The 19,372-nt window shown below is 55.9% G+C and overlaps 2 protein-coding genes across 2 annotated transcripts in view; both read left to right on the top strand.

The window, feature by feature from the left end:
- The window catches only part of RANBP17 (RAN binding protein 17), a 221,477-nt gene extending 213,636 nt beyond the window's left edge, over positions 1–7,841 (top strand). The window contains exons 26-28 of the mRNA XM_081091860.1: positions 3,298–3,396; positions 5,213–5,340; positions 7,010–7,841. Of these exons, the coding sequence (XP_080947986.1) occupies positions 3,298–3,396; positions 5,213–5,340; positions 7,010–7,106 (324 nt within the window). The 3' untranslated portion in view covers positions 7,107–7,841. The remainder of the gene's footprint in view (positions 1–3,297; positions 3,397–5,212; positions 5,341–7,009) is intronic.
- An 8,788-nt stretch (positions 7,842–16,629) lies between these two features.
- TLX3 (T cell leukemia homeobox 3) lies at positions 16,630–18,856 on the top strand (the record flags this gene model as incomplete). The annotated part of the gene is made up of 3 exons (XM_081090663.1): positions 16,630–17,191; positions 17,540–17,783; positions 18,646–18,856. 3 exons carry the CDS (start codon positions 16,630–16,632, stop codon positions 18,854–18,856), a joined length of 1,017 nt encoding a protein of 338 aa, XP_080946789.1.
- Between the last annotated feature and the right edge of the window lie 516 nt (positions 18,857–19,372).

The following is a 19,372-nucleotide window of genomic DNA, read 5'->3' on the forward strand; positions in this document are numbered from 1 at the left end:
CCTTGCCTGGCCCATTTTTCTATCCTGATCAGCAGGCTCTTCATCTTTAGCTCTTTATACTTGATATGTCACTCATTCTTTCCCATTCGTTCACTTACTCATTTTCATGTATTCACTCTTCACTCAGGAGCTATTTTCCTACAGCTCTGATGTGCATCAGATGCCATGCTGGGCACTGGGGGTACAGAGGACACTCCCTCATGCTCCCAGCACCCAGCAGACACCACATCTCCGCGGACTCTGTCAGCAGGAGGTGGAGCAGGAAGCACTGAGTTAGTACCGGTGCAGGGAGAGTGGCCCCCACATTTTAGGGGGAAGCAGCGGGCTCTAGGCGTGAACAGAGACACGGGTAACATAACTTGCTTCGTTTTGTTTTTCCAGGACAGGTATTTGTAGAGTAGCTTTGTTTAGAAGATTACAAGTTTTCAGACCAGAAGCACCGTCATTCAAAATCCATACTAAGCCCTGACCGGTTTGGCTCAGTGGAAAGAACATCGGCTTGTGGACTGAAGGGTCCCAGGTTCGATTCCAGTCAAGTGCATGTACCTTGGTTGCGGGCACATCCCCAGTAGGGAGTGTGCAAGAGGCAGCTGATCGATGTTTCTCTCTCATCAATGTTTCTAACTTTCTATCCCTCTTCCCTCCTCTCTGTAAAAAATCAATAAAATATATTTTTTAAAAAATCCATACTAACACATGTGCCAGACCAAATACGGATACTTTTTCCCCCCATAATTTAAAAAAATTAGATGACAATTGATTTGTTCACACCAGGCTGTGAGCGAGTCTGCCATGCATCTGGTTGACATGTAGGGATACTTTTTGAACTATTTACTATAGTAGGTAATTTTTTTCACTGTAACTCTCAGTGAAGTTAGATGATTGTGAGGAGACAACAATCTGAGTTATCTGTACATAATCAATAACGAAATGGGGCACTTCCTTAAGCCAGGAGATTCCATGGGCCACGCCAGGGAGGACCACCACAGTCGGAGTAAAGAAACTGGGCACATCCGACGGTGCTCTGTGACCCGTGGGCTGGTCCGTTCAGAGAGCGCTCTCCTTGCCGTCTTCACTTGCTCACCTTGCAGCCACAGAGAGGCTCCCAGCTCTCACATCCCGTCCCGGGGCAGGACTCTATGGTACGCATCCCACCCAGTGCTCCTCCATGCCGGGCCCTTCTCCAAAGGAGCTGGCCGCAGGGTTGAGCTCTTCCCCGCACCCTCCACGATTTTCAGGAAAAAGAACTCTGGCAACGAGCTGCCACGTCAGTACCATCTGAGCAGATTTGCTCACTAATTTTCATTTTTCCGGAAGGGTAAAAAAAAAAAATCATCCATTTTAGCTAACTTTATTTTTAGAAAAGTGTTTTATTCAAACATCCCCTTACTTATTACAGACATAAATACATGCATTCAGACAAATGAATCCACGGGAGAACCGTAGAAAGTAATTGGCACATCACTCCAGGATGCTTTGTCAGTTACTGGAGGAGTTTGGTACCTCTAACTTTAATCTTTTCCATTAAAATATCCATTCTGCCTTCACATTGTGAAGCCCATAATATTTTAGACTGTCTCCGTGGATCTGTTAGTTTTGCTTGTCAATTTAATTTGTGGCTCTATGACTTTGGGCGGCTTGTTAGGTTATACATAGGAACACGTGACCTGCACATGATGCTCAGCACCAGGCCGAAGCCTCGCCTCTCCCCGGGGAGGCTGGGCACACAGGCAGTCTGCATTGGCAGGCCTCCTGTGCAGCCAGCCTTGGTGCGACGATGGTGATGATGGATGCAGTGGTGGATGTTTGGAGCTACAGAGAAGCCCATTACTGTTGTGATTATAGACCTTAAATGTTTGTAGCACTATCTTCTCTTCGCAGCACCTCTGTATCCACCCTCTCATTTGATTCTCGGAGCTTCTTTGTGCTGGATTATGATTTTTCTCTTTATGGCTAATGAATCAGACGCGGAGAGAGAGGCTCAGCCACTTGCGTGAGATTACGGGGTAAATTGGATTGCAGAAATGCCAGAGGATGAAACCAGTGTCACCAGAGCGCAGTCAGCCTTTGCCACACCCCTGCCATTCCCCCTGCCCTTGAGCTGTGGAAACAGGGGCTGGAGGTGGGAGGTGGAGAGTCCAAGAGGCAGAAGTCATGTCAGCAGCTCCACGGGAACGACCAGAGCTGCCTCACCACCATTTGCCGGGCTTTGCAGCAGCCCCTCCCTCCTTCAATGTCACAGGCACAGTTCACTTTCTGCACGCTCCCAGACACACCCGAGCACGTCTCTCTTTTGCTGCAAACCCATGACTGCCTCCCGGTGCCATCAGGACCAAGTCCAGATTCTTCAGCATGTCTTCCTGCCTGGCACCCGTCTTGCTCCTCCTGCCACCCTGGGTTCCTTACCGTTGCAGAACCGCCTCCCGACCTCCTGCATTCCCAGCCTTCTTCTTTGCTGTTTCTCTGCTTAGAACACATTTTTATGAAGTTCATAAACATTACCTTCTCTGTGGAGTCTTCCCTGACTTCTCCGAGACCCAGAGCATCCTCCTCCCTCCCTCCCCTCCCCCACTCCGCCTCCCCCCCACAATGCGCCCCCCCCCCCCCCAGCCCTGTTTCCTCCTCTGCCACCTGGATGGTCGCTCCAGGAAGCTTCTAGCTAGCTCCTCAAGGACAGAGGTTCTTTCCTCCCATAGGTGTCTTGCAGACTTTGAATTCAAGAGGACGGATGAGGATGTACATGTAGGAGTGAAGTGTGTGAGTGAATGAATTCGTGAATGAAGAGCAAGTGGGGCCCTGGCCAGTGTGGCTCATGGGTTGGGTGTCCCACGCACTGAAAGTTTGCTGGTTCGATTCCTGTTCGGGCACATGCCCATGTTGTGGACTCAGTCCCCAGTAGGGGCTGCGCAGGAGGCAGCCAATCGATGTTTCCCTCTCACATCAGTGTTTCTCTCTTGCTCTCCCTCTTCCTTCCTCTCTTTCTAAAAAGTCAGTCAGTGTTTTTTACAAAAGAACAAGTGGGAGCCTTTAGTAGCCCAAGCCAGCAGGAAACGGGCCGCTCCAAGGTTACGTGGAGGGCGTCCCATCCCTCCCTCTCTCTGAGCTGTTTCCCTCCATCACTTGACCTCTTTGGTGAAACGAGAGACAGAAAGGGAGGTGCGCTGGGCTTTCTCCTGGAGGCCTGGCATCGAGGGAAAGCGCATCAGGGTTGAGAGGCAGGAACAATCCATGAGAGACCTGGGGTTGGAGGGCCTCTGGGCCGAGGCACCAGTGTTGTCATGTGCCTCTCTCTTCCAGATGATGTCTGTCCTCATGAACACCATTGTCTTTGAAGACTGCCGGAACCAGTGGTCAGTCTCCAGGCCTCTCCTGGGGCTCATCCTGCTCCATGGGAAGGTGAGTGTTGCAGGGGGGCCGTCGGAGCAGGCGGTCACTGGGCGGGAGGAGCTGCTCGCCGGGCCAAGCAGTGACAGTGAAGGACGGGGAGCCACTGAGCCGGAGCAGGAGCCTTGAGTGCCCAGGGGCCAAGCCATGTTCCCCCAGAAGGTCTTCCCCAACAGCCTCAGGTCTTCAGTGAGGCAAGGGCCTCAAGACCAGCTCTTCTGGACCCCCGCGCTCCCACGCACTGGGCGTGGTTTGCTCAGCAGCGCTTCAAGCTCACCTCATCTCCTCCCCCTGTTCCAAGCGAATTCTGAGAAATAACACTTTTTGCTCCTTCCTTGGCCTCCTTTTAAATCTGGGATCCCTACTGCCCCAGGTGGTAGCAGCAGCCCCTCAGCACCACGCGGGCCAGCCCCCTCCACCCGGAGCAGGCGCCTCCCGTCCTGGTGTCCCCGCCGCTCTGGCCGCCTCTCCAGCTCTGAGCTGCCTCCGGAAGCCACGGCTCCCAGCAGTCAGTGGGAACAGTGCGTTACTGCCGGGAGAATGAATTGTCTATACAATAAGATAGTACCGGGGAAAAGACCGTGAGGTTAGAGGCAGCCGCACACATTAAAATTCAAACTGAAATCCCGGCCTTGGAAGGAAACTAATAGAAGAAGAAAATATATCAAAAAGAGAAGAGCTGTCTCATCACTCACCTGTGCTGAAGTATCCAATTTTCGCCACATTCAGTCGCGCTGCCATTCATCTTCCCGCGGTGTTACTGTGATTTAAATCCGAGCTCTATAAAGGAGAGCAGTTCTTTTAAAATGATTGAGAGGGAATGAGGGCAAATTCAGTGTTTAGAAAACGCTTATGACATCACAATATTATACTTTCCTGATGGAGGCAATATTTCATGGTTTGGGATGAAAAACTAATAATTTTCTATTTGGTGTGAGTCGCTGCATCATTATAAAAGGGAAGAATAAGTAGTTTTGTGCATTCCCAATCTTGTTCAGGAAGACAGTGCGCTTTAAGTCTAATGCCTCTGATATATGGTATTTAAGTATTAGTCTGACTCCATATTAATTATGTGTGTTTTTGATGTGAGCTGTTTTAATGTATGATGGAAATTAAATATCACGCTGTTTGGGCTGGCAAGCAGAAACACACGACTGTCAAAGCGTTGCCTTTGTGCTGAAATTAGGCTGCCGCAGTGATTAGGAGCTGGGTTCGGCACGGGTGGGCGCCGGTGTGTGCAAAGCCCCCAGAGCCTGCCAAGGGGAAGGGCTCTGCTGCTCTGTGAGCGGGCATGGCAGAGCTTCCTCCTGCCAGAAAGTTCTCCAGGAACTAGGCAAGCGTCTCTGGCGCCACCCACAGAGCAGGCCCATCCTAACCCAGAGGGCCGGGGATCGGCTGGAGGCCTGGAGTTGTGTGAGGAGCGATTCACTAAAGCAGGAGGTTTGGGAGCTGGGCCTTGCCTCCAGTGGCCCTTCTAGTCCAGCGCTCCCCTCCCTGTCAGCCTTGCTGCGGTCAGTGGAGAGCAGCATCAGGGAGACCTCCGTGCGCTCAGCCCCCGAGGAAGCCAGGACTCCATCAGCCTAGATTGCTCGGTGGCAGTGGAACAGTTACAGCGAGAGGTTTTTATGAGGAAGGAGAGGCTGTTTGTCCCTAGGACTGCCTCTGCTGCTCTAGTTCCCTCTAAAGGCTCCAAGTTCTGCGTGGGCCTGGACCACTGCTCCTCTGAGTTAGGACCCGAGCAGATGGAGCCGGCCAGCCATCTCTGTCTCCGGGACTCGCCCAGGCCCAGGTCCGAGTCAGGGCCCTGACGCCTGTCTGTCTCCGGCAGCGTTTCAGTGAGCTGAGGGCGGGCCTGATCAGAAGCCAGCCTCTCCCCAAGCAGGAGGCCCTGGCCCAGTGCTTCCGGAACCTGATGGAAGGGGTGGAGCAGAACCTGTCCGTCAAGAACAGAGACAGGTAAGTGGCCAGGGAGATCTAAATACGAGGAATCAGCTGTGCCTGGATTCGTCCGTCCATTCCTTCCTTCGGTGCACACACTTTTATTGAGAAGCTGCTATGTACCAGGCACTGGGGTACCAGTGGTGAACCAATTGAGCTTCTCGTGGAGAAGATAGACAATGAGGAGTGATGGAGGAAGAAAATGTTTTCAGGAAAACAACTGCCTGTGGCATCCTGTTGTTAAAGTGGGGTCTTTCAAAGGCTTCCCCATTTGAAATGCAAATCAGCCATCCAAGTAGCCACAGTATGTCCGGGAGCCACCAGCCTGGGCACTGCTCTGAGGTCAGGCCGACTCCAACTTCCACGTTCCCCCGACCTCTGTAGGCTGCATGGCAGTGGGAAAGGCCAGTTCAATGGATGGGCTCGGTGGGCACCTTCCTTTGTTCCAGGCCAAGATGCCCTGGCAGGCAGAAAGGGCCACCCGCGAAGCCAGCAGAAGAGAGTTACTGAGTGGGGAGCCCTCGGTGCCTGGGGGTGTGTGGGGCCTGCTTCCCCTGGGGCTGGGGAATTTGAGCGCCACCTCATGAGCTCGTGTGAGATGGTGTCAGACCGCTCCCCTCACTTCCGCTTCCGGTGCACTCGCCGGCAGGACTGGCAGTTTCCCACGCCAGGCACTCTGCTGAGCTCGCTCAGGCAGTCTCAGTGGGCTCAATAAATTCTCACTTCCACGTTCCCGTGGGGTAGCTACTCATAGTGGCCACCATGTAGTCATCTGAGGTCACCCAGCTAAGAAGTGGTAGAGTCCCGATTTGAACACAGCAACCCAGGGACCCCTTTTGTTTTAATCTTGTGTGTGTGTGTATGTGTGTGGTGTGTGTGTGTATGTGTGTGTGTGTGTGTGGTGTGTGTGTGTATGTGTGGTGTGTGTGTGTGTGTGTGTATGTGTGTGTGTGTGTGTGGTGTGTGTGTATGTGTGGTGTGTGTGTGTATGTGTGTGTGTGTGTGTGTGGTGTGTGTGTGTATGTGTGGTGTGTGTGTGTGTGTGTGGTGTGTGTGTGTGTGTGTGTGTGTGTGTGGTGTGTGTGTGTATGTGTGGTGTGTGTGTGTGTGTGTGTGTGTATGTGTGTGGGGTGTGTGTGTGTGTGGTGTGTGTGTGTGTGGTGTGTGTGTGTGTATGTGTGTGTGTGGTGTGTGTGTGTGTGGTGTGTGTGTGTATGTGTGTGGTATGTGTGTGGGGGGGGGGTGTGTGTATGTGTGTGGGGTGTGTGTGTGTGTGGCGTGTGACCCCTTTTTAGAAGCACTAAGTTCTGTTTTCTCATCTGTAAAATGAGGATACTAATACCTGCCTTTGGGAAGACTTGTGATGATTGAATGAATTTATATATAAACTCAACCCAGTGCTTGGCACAACAGCTGCAGCATTTGCTTTATGTGCTTGATAACATCGATGTGTAATTCAACTTTTTTAAAAACAATTTTTAAATAGTATAGCCAGGAAATTCACCCCTCAGAGTGGTCAGTGTTTGGGTGTGACCCTTGCTTTCTGGGAGGGAAAGGTGTGGTGGGGAGAGTGGGAGGAAGGCCGGACCTTGGGCCCTCTCCAGGGTCCTGACTCCCCCGAGGCGTCATCACCCGATGTTCTACAGCCCAGCCCTGCCGCCGCGGGGCCTGTCTCCTCTTCCCACAGGTTCACCCAGAACCTGTCCGTGTTCAGAAGAGACGTGGCCGAGGCGCTGCGCAGCGACAACAGCGCGGAGCCGTGCAGCCTGGACATGATGAGCTGACACGTGCCGAGAGCCTGCACCAGAGACTGTGGACTGGGCCCCGACAGCGATGCTGGCTAGCCCAGGGAGATCTATTTTTCAAAGCAAGCAACAACAAAAGCCCTACGTTTTTATAAGTCTGGCCTGATTATAAGAATTTATATAGTGCACAATGTAAATTCATTCTTTGCTCTGAAAAAGCAAAAGTGTTTCCGTCTTTCTATAAAAGATTGTTATCTTTGTTCTTATAATGCTCTGAAAGGGTGTAGAAACGATATTTAACCAAAGACCATAATAAACCAGGTTTGCGCCTCAGTGTGTACTAGTTAATGGTTCTGCAATCAAGGCAGAGGATTTGTTGGAGATGCAGCCTTCACCATGGATCCCACTTGAGACAAATCCCACCCGATCCTGTGATGTTAGCCATTTGTTATGGGTCTGGAAGCAGCAGCAGTGGGAGCTCTCCGAGGCAGCCCCGGCACTGCACAGCCTCTCCACCTCAGCAGCATCTGATAAAGTTGAGAGACAGTAACACAATTAAATGACTTACAAACAACGTTTGCTTTTCACTGGCATAAATCTGAAGTGGTTCAGTCTAGAAGAATTAAGCTGTGCAATTACTGCCTGCAGAGATATTTCTGCAGGAGGAGCCTGGCCGCCCCAGCCGGAACTCCCGGGTGGTGCCAGCGCCCGGCCTCCGCCCCCATTTAATCTTTAAGAAGCTGGGGGTGTCTAATTAAAATGTATATTCGAAGCAGCACTGCCTTCTTGGGCATTGGTTCTAGGTACCAGAGTTCAGATTTCCAGGCGATGAGGAATAGTTGGCTTCCATCCCTCCACAGAAACACATGACTGTGGGGATCACAACCGACCCACTCCCGGGACAGGAGGAACCTTTGCAGTTTACGAGGGAGGTAGCCCGGCTATTAATGTGGGGTGCCGCTGTCAGATGGTTTTCGGGTCTCACTGCTCTGTCCTCGGGCTCAGGCTCGTCATAAATATTGTGCCCTTTGCTTCTGATGAGACGTGAAAGGTTGGCTTCCCGTGAAGAACGTCCACAGGCTCCCGTTATAATCTCATTTCTCAGACCAGTGTTGCTGGAAACTGTTCTCGATGGGAATTTTATAACAGGCTTGTCACATAAAAGCAAAGTCACCCAAGTTTAGCTCTAAATGTCTGTCTTCCATGTGTGAACCCCGGAATCGGGAGAAGTGTGTTATAGACAGGGCCCCTTCGCCTATTCAGTGGTGTCGGCCTTACACTGTATTTTATTAGTGAGCAATGCAGTTTTCCTGGAGGAGGCAAATGCTGAACTTTATAAAACATCTGCTGTTTGCAGAAGGGTGACTCGAGAAGTTCTGTCTCTCGGGGGTGGTTATCTCACACTCACCCCACAGAAATGCTTCACAGAAGGCCTGTCCCAGTCCGGCACTGGTTTCTTTACAAAAGTCGTGTCGAAAAGCACAGTATCCTTTGCAGGTAAATTCTCACAAAATAAAGTGCCCTTGCTTTTCTCTGCTGCACCAAATGTCACCTGTGGTTTCACACCAGCCAGGGAAGGCTCAGCCCTGGCCTTGGGGAGCCGCTCTCGGGGACCCGTCAGGCCTGGCCACTGGACTCCAGCAGGGCCCACTCGCAGCTGCTTACGGAGCCCAGTGCAGGCAGCAGGCACAGGCTCCGCACGGACTCCGCAAACGTTCACTGAGCATTGAAGGCCGTGACCTGCCGTATCTCCCTTCGTCCTCATAGCAGCCCGGGAGGAGGGCAGCAGTGTTCCCACTTCTGAGGGGAGGAAACCAGGACTCAGAGGTGGTGTATGGCTGACAGGCAGGATTCCAGCCGGTCGTAGCGCCTGGTCGTAGCTGGTCCGCCACTCCAGGGTCTGACGCAGGTGCACGCATGGTTGGTGGCCAGAGGCTCTAGGGGAAGGGTCTGCTCCTGTGCTCAGTGGTGGTGGTTAGCAGGAGTCAGTTCCTCGGGGGCTGGGGGATTGAGAGCCTCAGCGCCTCGCCAAATGGACCTCCTCAGGGGCCGCTCACAGAGGCAGCTCCAGCAGAGCAGGCAGGAGGAGCCAGAGAGCGCACCCTGCAAGTCACCCCTCGTCACCAGGCTCGGGGGCGCCTGTCGCCTTTGCTGTGTCTACTCACTAAAGTCACTAGATCAGCTCACCCCCATGCGAGGGGGGGCGGGGGGGAACAGCGCGGGGTGGGCATGGAGCCTTTCTACACTTCCTGCCACCACTCTTCTCTGGCCGGAGCTGCAAGTTTCTCCCTTGAAACCTGTTGGAGTCCTGGTTTCCCTTGGAGAGATCAGTTCTGTCTGCACCCTTCCTAAGGGGAGAAAGGGGAGTGGGGAAGCTGGGACATCTCAGGAACCCACGCTGTGCACTCACCCCCACCAATGGGAACCTAGTGGGGAACTGGGCGCCGCCCCCCAACCTGCCAGAGTCTGCCTGGGCGAGGGCAGTGGGCTCCTGGGGGAACCTGGAGCCCAAGTGGGAGTTCTCTGTAGGGACACCGTGTCCCACGGGTAAAGCCAGCACTCAAACGTGTGCAGCCTCCTCCCCAAAAGAGCGCTGGGTGGATCTATTACAGCTCTAATCCAATCAGAGGCGCAGCTAACATTCAACAACAGAAAAATAAACAGGGTGGGTGGTTCCTAGGGGAGGGGGCGGGGTGGGGGGAGGGCAGGTAACAAGCAGATGGCCCCAAGTGAGGCGCAGGCCTCTGCGGGTCACCTCATCCTTCTGATGTTCTGATGCGCAAGTGTGTGTCCTGGGGCCCTACGCCAAGCCAACTGCTTCAGCTGATGCTCAAGCAAGAAACAGTTTGAAGGTGTTCTGGCTTCGCTCATATTCTCCTTGTACACTAACTTCATAACCTAACCCTCCAGAAAGCTGTATTCTGGATGTTTCCATTCTGTTCTTTCTAATCAGGCTTTTCTCTAGGATTGGAGAGGGGGGAGCACAAGCCCCCCCCCCCCCCCCCCCCCGTACTGCATGATGGCCTGGGCAGCCCAGAAAGCCCTCTCGGCTTGGCCCTGAGCTCCCCCGACTCTCTGAGTGCACCTCCCACCTCAGAGTGCCTTTGCGCTGTGGTACTGGAGTCCCTTTCTGGGCAAAACTGGCCTGGCATGGGCCATCAGCTGAGGTCAGTGAGGGGTGAACTACCAGGAGAGCCGAGCATGAGAACAAAGAACAGGATCGGTTTGGTGAGAGAAGCTGGGGAAACCGTATGTACGTGGGGCCAGCCCAGCAGTTTGGGGGAGGTGGAGGCAGCATTTGAGAGAACTCAGCTCCTCTGGGGAGGAGGGGAAAGGGAGAAAGTGGAAGTTTCAGGTCGAACATTAAATCATTAGAAACACAATCATTCAGTGTGCACACCTCCCTAGCTTTGCAAATTGCTGTCTCATTTAAATTTAACTAGAGGCCCCGTGCACGAAATCGTGCGTGGCTAGGGTACCTAGGCCTAGCCTGCGATCAGGGCCATCTTCTGTCCATTCACCAGTCCCCAGTCCCGCCCCGCCCCACCGCCTACACCCACCCTGGTTTCCCGTGGTTCCCCATTGGCCATCCAGTGATCAGAGCCTGTGGGATTGGGGGAGGGACCGAGAGGTGGTCAATGCACCTCATAGTGACTGGTTGATTGGTTGTTCTGGTCATTACACTGTTATGGTCACTGGCCTTTTATTATATAGGATGCTTCCCAATAAGAAGGTCAAGTAAATATCCCCATTTTAGAGATCAGAAAACTGAGTCTGAAAATTTGACCTGAGGCCACATAACTAAAAAGTGGACAAGCCAGGATTCAAAGGTCAGCCTGACTCCAAAATTCTTTTCCACCTTAATCCCTTAAACTAGGTTCTCACAGTCAGGCTTTGGGGACAGTTGGGCAGGGGAGATGCATCTGGAACCCTTTGGGACCCCCCAATGTGGCTGCCCCCCCCCCCCAAAAAAAAGGCCAGCCCAATACCCGGGCCCCTGGTGTGTTGTGTCTATGGATTCTGCCACCTACTCCTCCTCCTCCGTGAACTTTATAAAATCATTCTTGAGACTTTTTAATGTTTTATTGAGGTGCAAGTTTACGATGACAGCAAACCTTTCAAACTACAGCAAGAGTAACCTGCCTCCTTGGCATATTAAAAAATAATGTTAGTGTCGATTTTTACGTCCCATAGTTTGGATTGCTGATACGAGCGCTTCCCTGACAGGATTCTTTCTGAGGTTTACAGAAAGCATAATAAAATATGTAAGTTACATTTCCACAAACAAAAGCTATAACATAAGTTATTTATAAGCGTGAGATACAAACAGTATCACGATAAATAAACCATAAAGGGTACCTGCAACATCCATCTTAATGTAATTTGCCCAACGAAGTCAAATTTAGTAGAGAAATCTGTCAGGAAGAGAGGAAAGTTGTAGAACACGAAGCGGGAAAAATGGCTGCTGGGTGGGGGAAGCAAACAACGGGCACGAAATGGGCTTGGAGGCCCTGGCGTGGGCCTGCTCGTGCACCGGCCAATCCCTGCCACCTGCACACGCCCTTCCTGCCTGGGGTCCCTGCTCACACGCCCTCTGCTTCTCCCCCCAGCCCGGCCACAGGGAAAGGGATCTCCTCCCTCCCCCTTCTCCTCTTACACCCTCTCGCCGCCCCCAGCCCATGGCCAGCTCCCCAGGCTGCCCGCCTCCCTGCCAGGCTGCACCCACAGGCCAGGCCGGGCCTGACTCAGCACCAGGATCCTGGAAAGCGTTCGTTCACTTATTCACCTGTCACTGACGAAAGCGTGAATGAGACAAAGGCTCTGCCCTCGGAGAGCAGTGAGCAGGATAAATAAGATCTAGGTCCCAAAGGCCACAGGAGCAAGGATGAAAACCAACAGGGGTGGGGGATGGGGTGGGGGGAGGGGCCGCTGTGGAGGCTGGGCAGAGAGGCCATGGCTGACCTGGGTCTTCATGGAGCTGGGGGAGTGAGTGCTGGGCTGAGTACAGGTGAATTCCCGGACAGACCTGGGACCCTTTCCTCATCGCCTTTATCCCCTCGGCTGACCTGCTGTGTGTTCTGGTTTAACACCAAGGACCCTCCGTGATCCTCCGGTGGGCCAGCCCCCGGGCCCAGCCCAGGACATGGAATCAAATGCCACCAACACTGTCCCGCTGTGAAGTGGGGGGACAAGTGAGCCCCACCATGGACAGCCTCACCCCACCCCTGGGCTCCTTCACCCAGACCCTCCACGGATTTCCTTCCTGAATGGGTCTTGCTCCCAGAGGCGAAATGGGGATAAGACATAAAGTGAAAAACATGGGCTTTGCAGACATGACAGTCCTGAGTTCAGGTCCCAGCTCCAGCCTTCCCACTGCGTGGCCCTGGCAAGGGACTCACTCCCCTAGACCCGTGGTCGGCAAACTGCGGCTCTAGAGCCACATGCGGCTCTTTGGCCCCTTGAGTGTGGCTCTTCCTAAGCCTTAGGAGTACCCTAATTAAGTTAATAACAATGTACTTACCTATATAGTTTAAGTTTAAAAAATTTGGCTCTCAAAAGAAATTTCAGTCGTTGTACTGTTGATATTTGGCTCTGTTGACTAATGAGTTTGCTGACCACTGCCCTAGACCACTGTCCCTTAAGTCTCATGACCTCTGGAAGGTTCTTCCCCCAGCCCACCCATTGGTGACCTCACACTCATTACTCCACTATCAGGTGAGGACACCGGGGCCCAGCGTTCAGGTTGGTTCAGAAAATTTGAGTAGGTGCCCAGTGGTGAATATTTGTTGACTGAGTGAGTGAGTCAGAGATAAATTTCAGCAGGTGTCTAGAGCCTCCCATCGTGAGAACTGCACGGGCCCCTGCGGCCCCTCACCCGGGCGTGTGAGTGAAGAGCGGAAGGTGGGCAGGCAAGCGACCTGCGGATGGATGTGTTTGTGTCGTGTGTTTGTGTCTTTGTCTCTGGAGGTTGTCCATAACATTGTCATCAATCTTTCAAATGGGGTTGCAGATCCAAATACATTTAAGAGCCCTGATTCAACCTCTACCCCATTTTACAGGCAGGGAAATTGAGTTCAAGTCACACCGGATGTCAGTGGCAGCGAGCCTCCTGCACATGCCATGGGCATAGCTGGAAATGCCAGCATCTGCCTTTCACTCCTACCTCCTTCTCCCCTCCCGTCTGACTCCCAGAGAGGCCTCCAACAGCTCTATCTTTCCTCCAGCTTCTCCTTGGGAAACGCAGAGAATGCACTGCATCCCGGAAATCCTTCTGGAGTCAGGAGACCTGGTCCCAGTTCTTAAAACTTAATTTTTCAGGTGTGTGTCTGACTGTTCAGTTGATAGCAGGTAAGCAGGGACAGCAAAATTACAATCTCAGGAACACCTAGTACGCATCAAAGAATATTTGGCCAAAAACTGCTTAGAGGTAAATTTATGACCTTAAATATGTTTATTTAAAAAAAAAATAAAGACTTTTTAAATGAACTAAATTTTCACTTCAACAGAGAAGAAATTAATAAAAAAAAAAATCGAAACACTCCTGAAACATTAAAAAAGAAAATAATGAAATCAATGTCTTTTAAGACAGACCTATGGCAAATAAGATCAAAAGGCCCAACTGAGTAACACTGAGACAGAACTGCAGACGATATGAACTAAGATCACGTGAGAGTTTCAAACGATGAGAGAATATTCCACAGCGTTCTAGCCATGAATTTGAAAACTGGGATGGGACGGACGATATTCTGGCACTGGCTTCCAATTTGAATGAGCACCCGAATCACCTGGAGGGCTTGTTAAGCTCAGATTGCTGAGCTCGACCCCCTCTTTCTCATTCAGTGGGTCTGGGCGGGGGTCCAAGAATGTGCCTGTCTAACAAACTCCCAGGTGAGGCTGCCACTGGCCTGGGAACACACTTTGAGAACCACTGTCCCAGGGATTGTGGCTGCCCCGTTTACTCCCCTCTTGACTGCTCTGCTCTGTCTGGGTCAGGAAGGAGAGGGTTTGTGACCATCGGCCCCACGTGCCTACTGCTGCCTGACGGACACCCCGGGCCTCAGACAGCCACCCTTTCCTGCCAGGCACTGTGCAGAATGCTTCCACCGGAAGAGCTCATGTAATCCCATGACGTGGGTCCTGGTGCTTTACCCGACGGGGAAACTGAGGCACAAGGAGGCTGGATAATTCCTTGAGCCCACAGCTGGTCAACAGGTGGGAATCCAGTTCTGAGCACTGGGCTGCTCTCCACGCCCTGGGAGCACGTCGTCCACCCCACCCACAGCGTCTCCCTAGTTCTATGCCCACAGACGCGTGGGGCGGGCCTCCTTATCCCAACTGAGCAGACCGGGAAGTGGCAAGGACAGGCCTGGACCCAGGGCTCTGGAAGCCAGGAGGGCCGGGGAAGTGGTGAGGCCCACGAGTGGGGCCTGGGAGTCCTGTGAGCTCCCTGGCCCTCAGTTCCCTTGTCAAGTAAAAAGCGGGATCAGTAATGGTCCTTTCCTCACAGGGTTCTTGTGAGGAGCAAGCCAGTGCCCCCTCCTGCCTGGCACACGCCAGGCTCTCCACCTCCGGCAGCTGTGCTGCTGGCACTGAAGTTACTGTTACCTAACCGCCCGCCTCTCACGGGCGGCGCTTCATCTCACTTACTTCTCACAGCCACCCTGGGGGTAGCTTACCCTTTCCGTGCCACAAATAAGGAAAACGAGGCTCCAGGAGGGGCAATGAGGGGCCCAACAGCCCCCCACTCCCACCAGAGGCAGAGCCGGAATTAGAAGCCGAGGCCGGGCCTTCTACTCCATCTGCAGGTGCCTGTCCCTGGGGGAAGTGGCGGAGGCCCCGCCCCAGGCTGCCAGCGCCTCCTTCCTCCCACCCAATGCTGAGGCTCCCGGAGAGGTAAAGACTTGCCCAAGGCCGCTCAGCCAGCCCCCTGCCGCAGGGCCCCAGGCCTGGAGATCCCAAATTCTGAGGCCTCCCCTTTGTCCAGGCTGCCTCCTGCTCTTCCTGGCCCTCTGAGACTGACCCCACGGGAGACAAAACCATCCTTCTCCCCAAGATGCAGAGCTTCCGCAAATAAAACTGCAAACAAATAAACACAAATAATAAGAATCATCCATCAACCAGCACATTGTGGGGGGGCGGGGGGGGGGGAGGGTGGCCACAGCTGCTGGCTGGGTGCCTACTGTGTGCCAGGCCCAGCCCTGTGCTCTCAATGCCTCACTCCCGGCTCAGACAACCCCGCAATGCTCGCTTTGCTCTTTTTACAAATGAGGAAACCAAAGCCGAAAGGCATGGAGTCACTTGCTCAAGGTCACTCAGCTAGGAAGTGACCAGCCCGGATTTAAACTCATTCCTGGCCAACCGCACATCCGACCTCTCCCCAAGTCCGCCAGGCGGGAGCGCGAGGTAGAGGCCTGGCCGGGGTTAGCAGTGAGTTTGCACCCAGCCGTTTAAGAACTAGCGGGTGGAGAACGATTCTGCAGGGAGACAGCGGAGGCTGGCGTGGGGGTGACCGCCCCGCGAGCGGCCCGTCCACCGTGCCCCTCGGCCTGCCCCTCAGCCCCCGAGGGCGCGAGCAAAGCAGGGAGTGGTTAGAGCGCCCCGGCTTCACTGGAGCGGGAGGAGTTCACCGCTCTCTTTACCCCAAGAAATCCCGCTATTTGCCCTAAATATTCGCCACCCCCGCCCTTGCCCCTTGGGAACCCTAGGTCCCCACACCTGCTGCGCCACGGGCGGGTCCCCACGCGCGACTAACAGTCCCGACCATCTTGCAACGAATTTCGAGGGGCCGGATCCCCGCTCCCCAGCGGATCACCCCGGGTCCCTAGCCCAGCCGGGCCAGGCACGCGTGGGCACCTGTGAGTCACTCCTCGGTCCGCCTGGAGGGAGCCAGGGAGTGTCTCCAAAGTGGTCGCGATGCCGCGGCCGAAGCCCAGGCTGGGGCGAATTCTGCCCACGCGGGTCGGTGTCCTTGGAAGCGTGGAGCACGCTGTGGTACTCGCGTCACCCCACGCGCAAGGAGCGCGGAGCTGGCACCCCGGGGCGCGCCCCTTTCGTTGCTCCCGCGGCGCTGGAGGGTCCAAGAGGCGTCCACGGATCTGCAGGGTCGTCCCGGGGTTGCAACTCCATTGTGACGGAAAGGATTCATAGGGTTTGGTTTTTGCTCAGCTGAAAAAATTGGAAAGAAAACGAAAACCCCTTCAGCAAAGGAGAATTTCACCAGGAGAGCGAGCGCCCAGACCGGCCCCGAGCTGCGGCGGGGAAGCGGCCCGGCCGGGAGGCGCGGGGAGCGTCTGCTAATTGCAGCTTCGTTAGATTTCGGGCTTGGGAGGCTGCGGTTCGGGCGCTAATATCCGCCGCCCATTATCCCGGCTAATAAATTTGACCTATTGTTCGTTTGTTAAAATGATGTCACCTTGGAACAGTCCCTAAGCTCCTATTTCCATGAATTAGGCCTTTATTGAAAGCCGAGAGCCAATGGGAGGAGAGAGGCTTGTTGATCGCAGCCAATGGCTGCGGCGGGAGAGGAATTAGCAGCGGAAACTCCAGGTTCGGTTCAAGAAAGATGACACAGAGCCTGTCGGGCCCGCGCACTCTTGGCAAAGTTTCAGTGCGACGAGAGGCGCCGGGCGCTCCATGGCCGCGCCGTGACGGGGCCCCAGCAGCCTCCCCGCCCAGCCCAGCCCAGCCCTTCCACCCGCCCAGGATGGAGGCGCCCGCCAGCGCGCAGACCCCGCACCCGCACGAGCCCATCAGCTTCGGCATCGACCAGATCCTCAACAGCCCGGACCAGGACAGCGCACCAGCCCCGCGGGGCCCCGACGGCGCCAGCTACCTGGGAGGGCCCCCGGGGGGCCGTCCGGGCGCCACGTACCCCTCGCTGCCCGCCTCCTTTGCGGGTCTCGGCGCGCCCTTCGAGGACGCGGGATCTTACAGTGTCAACCTGAGCCTGGCGCCCGCCGGCGTGATCCGGGTGCCAGCACACAGGCCGCTGCCCGGAGCCGTGCCACCGCCTCTGCCCAGCGCGCTGCCCGCCATGCCCTCCGTGCCCGCGGTCTCCAGCCTAGGCGGCCTCAATTTCCCATGGATGGAGAGCAGCCGCCGCTTCGTGAAAGACCGCTTCACAGGTGAGCAGGGCGGGTGAACAGACCGGGCCTCGGCCCTCCCGGGGCTAGAGGCGCCGCGCCCTGTGTGCTCTGCTCCGGGAAGCGATTCCGGAGGCCCCAGCGCGGCGGAGGCCTCGGCGCCCAGGGCCCCGGGCAGCCGAAGGGGGAGGGAAACCAGGGAGTTTGGGGAGATAAACCTGTGCCCAGAGAATAAGGGGGCATCTCCCAAGCGGCTCGGTGCCGCTGGAGACGCGGGACCAACGAAATAGCGGAGCATTCTGCGCCCCAGCGGGCGGCACGGGGTCCTCGCGGGGCCCGAACGACAGTGGAACAGGGCTGGGCCTCAGGGGGCCTCGTGTGTCTCCGCAGCCGCGGCGGCGCTCACGCCCTTCACCGTGACCCGGCGCATCGGCCACCCGTACCAGAACAGGACGCCGCCCAAGCGTAAGAAGCCGCGCACGTCCTTTTCTCGGGTGCAGATCTGTGAGCTGGAAAAGCGTTTCCATCGCCAGAAGTACCTGGCCTCGGCCGAGAGGGCGGCGCTCGCCAAGTCCCTCAAAATGACGGACGCGCAGGTCAAGACCTGGTTCCAAAACCGGAGGACCAAGTGGCGGTGAGAGAGGCCCACCTTGCGCCCGCCTTGCACCCTCCCCACGCCGCGGCCTCCCGCTCTGCGCAGCAGCGCGACCCCTATCCTCCCAGCCAGGCTGCGCCTCCCCAGACCCACCCAACCCGCCTCCCCGGATCTTAACCTCCCGTCCCTCCTTCCCGCCGGCCCACGTCCTCCTCCCCACTCTCCGCGCCTCGGCTTCTCCTCCGTGGCCATTCCCGTGTCGCTGTGCTGCGCCTCTCCAATTCCTTTCGTTTTATTTCGTCTCCTGCCTCTCCCAACATCCCCGGGGTCCTCTCGCACTGCCCTTCGCCCCCCCCCCCCCGCCCCCCACCTCACCCCGCTGGTCCTCTCGGATTTCCGACAATCCGCGCGAGTTCTGGGTTCCCCTCCAGCTCCCAATCCGACTCCAGCCCTGCGCCTATCCGATATCTGTTTGCATCCAACCCGTGAACAGCGAAGCGGTCCCGAAAGAGGGGTTCGAGACAGGCCCTGGGAGAACTGGCTGGGGCTGACCCTGCCTGGGGACCCCGCCCGCGCGGTGCAGAGCCAGCCCGCCTGCTCGCGGAGCCCAGTGACCCGGCTGCCCGCGGGGCCCTGTCAGTTACGCGTACGGCTGCGCTCGTTGTCCCGCAAAAGAAACAATCTTTGTTGTTGGCGCAGCCACGATACCCGGGCGTGCAGGTGGGCGGGCGGAGTGCCCTCTCGGCCACGTCCCGGCTCACAACAAAAACAAGACCCGGCCCACCCCCGGGCGCGCCTCGAGGCTCCCGGCTGCCTCGGCTCCGGGGAGGGCTGGAGCCCGCCGGCGGCCGCGCGGTGCCGGGTGCCTGACGGCGCTGCCCCTCTCCCTCCCCCGGTGCAGGCGGCAGACGGCGGAGGAGCGGGAGGCGGAGCGGCAGCAGGCGAGCCGGCTCATGCTGCAGCTGCAGCACGACGCCTTCCAAAAGAGCCTCAACGACTCCATCCAGCCGGACCCGCTGTGTCTGCACAACTCGTCGCTCTTCGCCCTGCAGAACCTGCAGCCCTGGGAGGAGGACAGCGCCAAAGTGCCCGCCGTCACCTCTCTGGTGTGAGCTCCCAGCGCACACGCTCGCCAAGGATCGCCACCCCCACGCAGTGGGGCGCCTCGGGCCCCCAGCCGGGCTGGGGGGGAACCGAGGCCGAGACGGGAAGGGGCCGCCAAGCTCGGGGAGGCCCCGGGGCGCAGCCGCAGCCTCGCCGGCCGCGGAGGGGGCTGGGCCCGGGCTCCGCGCGGCTGCACAATCCGAGCCCCCGCCCCGCGCCCAGTCCCGCCCCAGGCCCGGGCCGACAAAGAAAGCGCCTTACGTTTCTCCGCCCCACGCCCGCACCCCTGGGCCGGGCGCCTGTATTATACTTTGTACTTTTGCCCAAACGTGTAAATAATAAAAGTTTCGGCTTTTTTTTTTTTTTTTTGAAACCGGCCACCTGCTTCCCCGGCGGGGGCCTCTGGAGGAGGGGCGGCCGACCGGGCGGTTGGGGGAAGCGCCAGGGGCTTGGGGCAGCCCTGCGCCTAGGCAGGGTCCACCCCTCTCCGTTCTTTTATTTAAGTCATTTTATTTAATAAAAAA

Source organism: Myotis nattereri (genome assembly GCF_964212035.1).
Source record: "Myotis nattereri genome assembly, chromosome: 5".
NCBI lineage: Eukaryota > Metazoa > Chordata > Mammalia > Chiroptera > Vespertilionidae > Myotis > Myotis nattereri.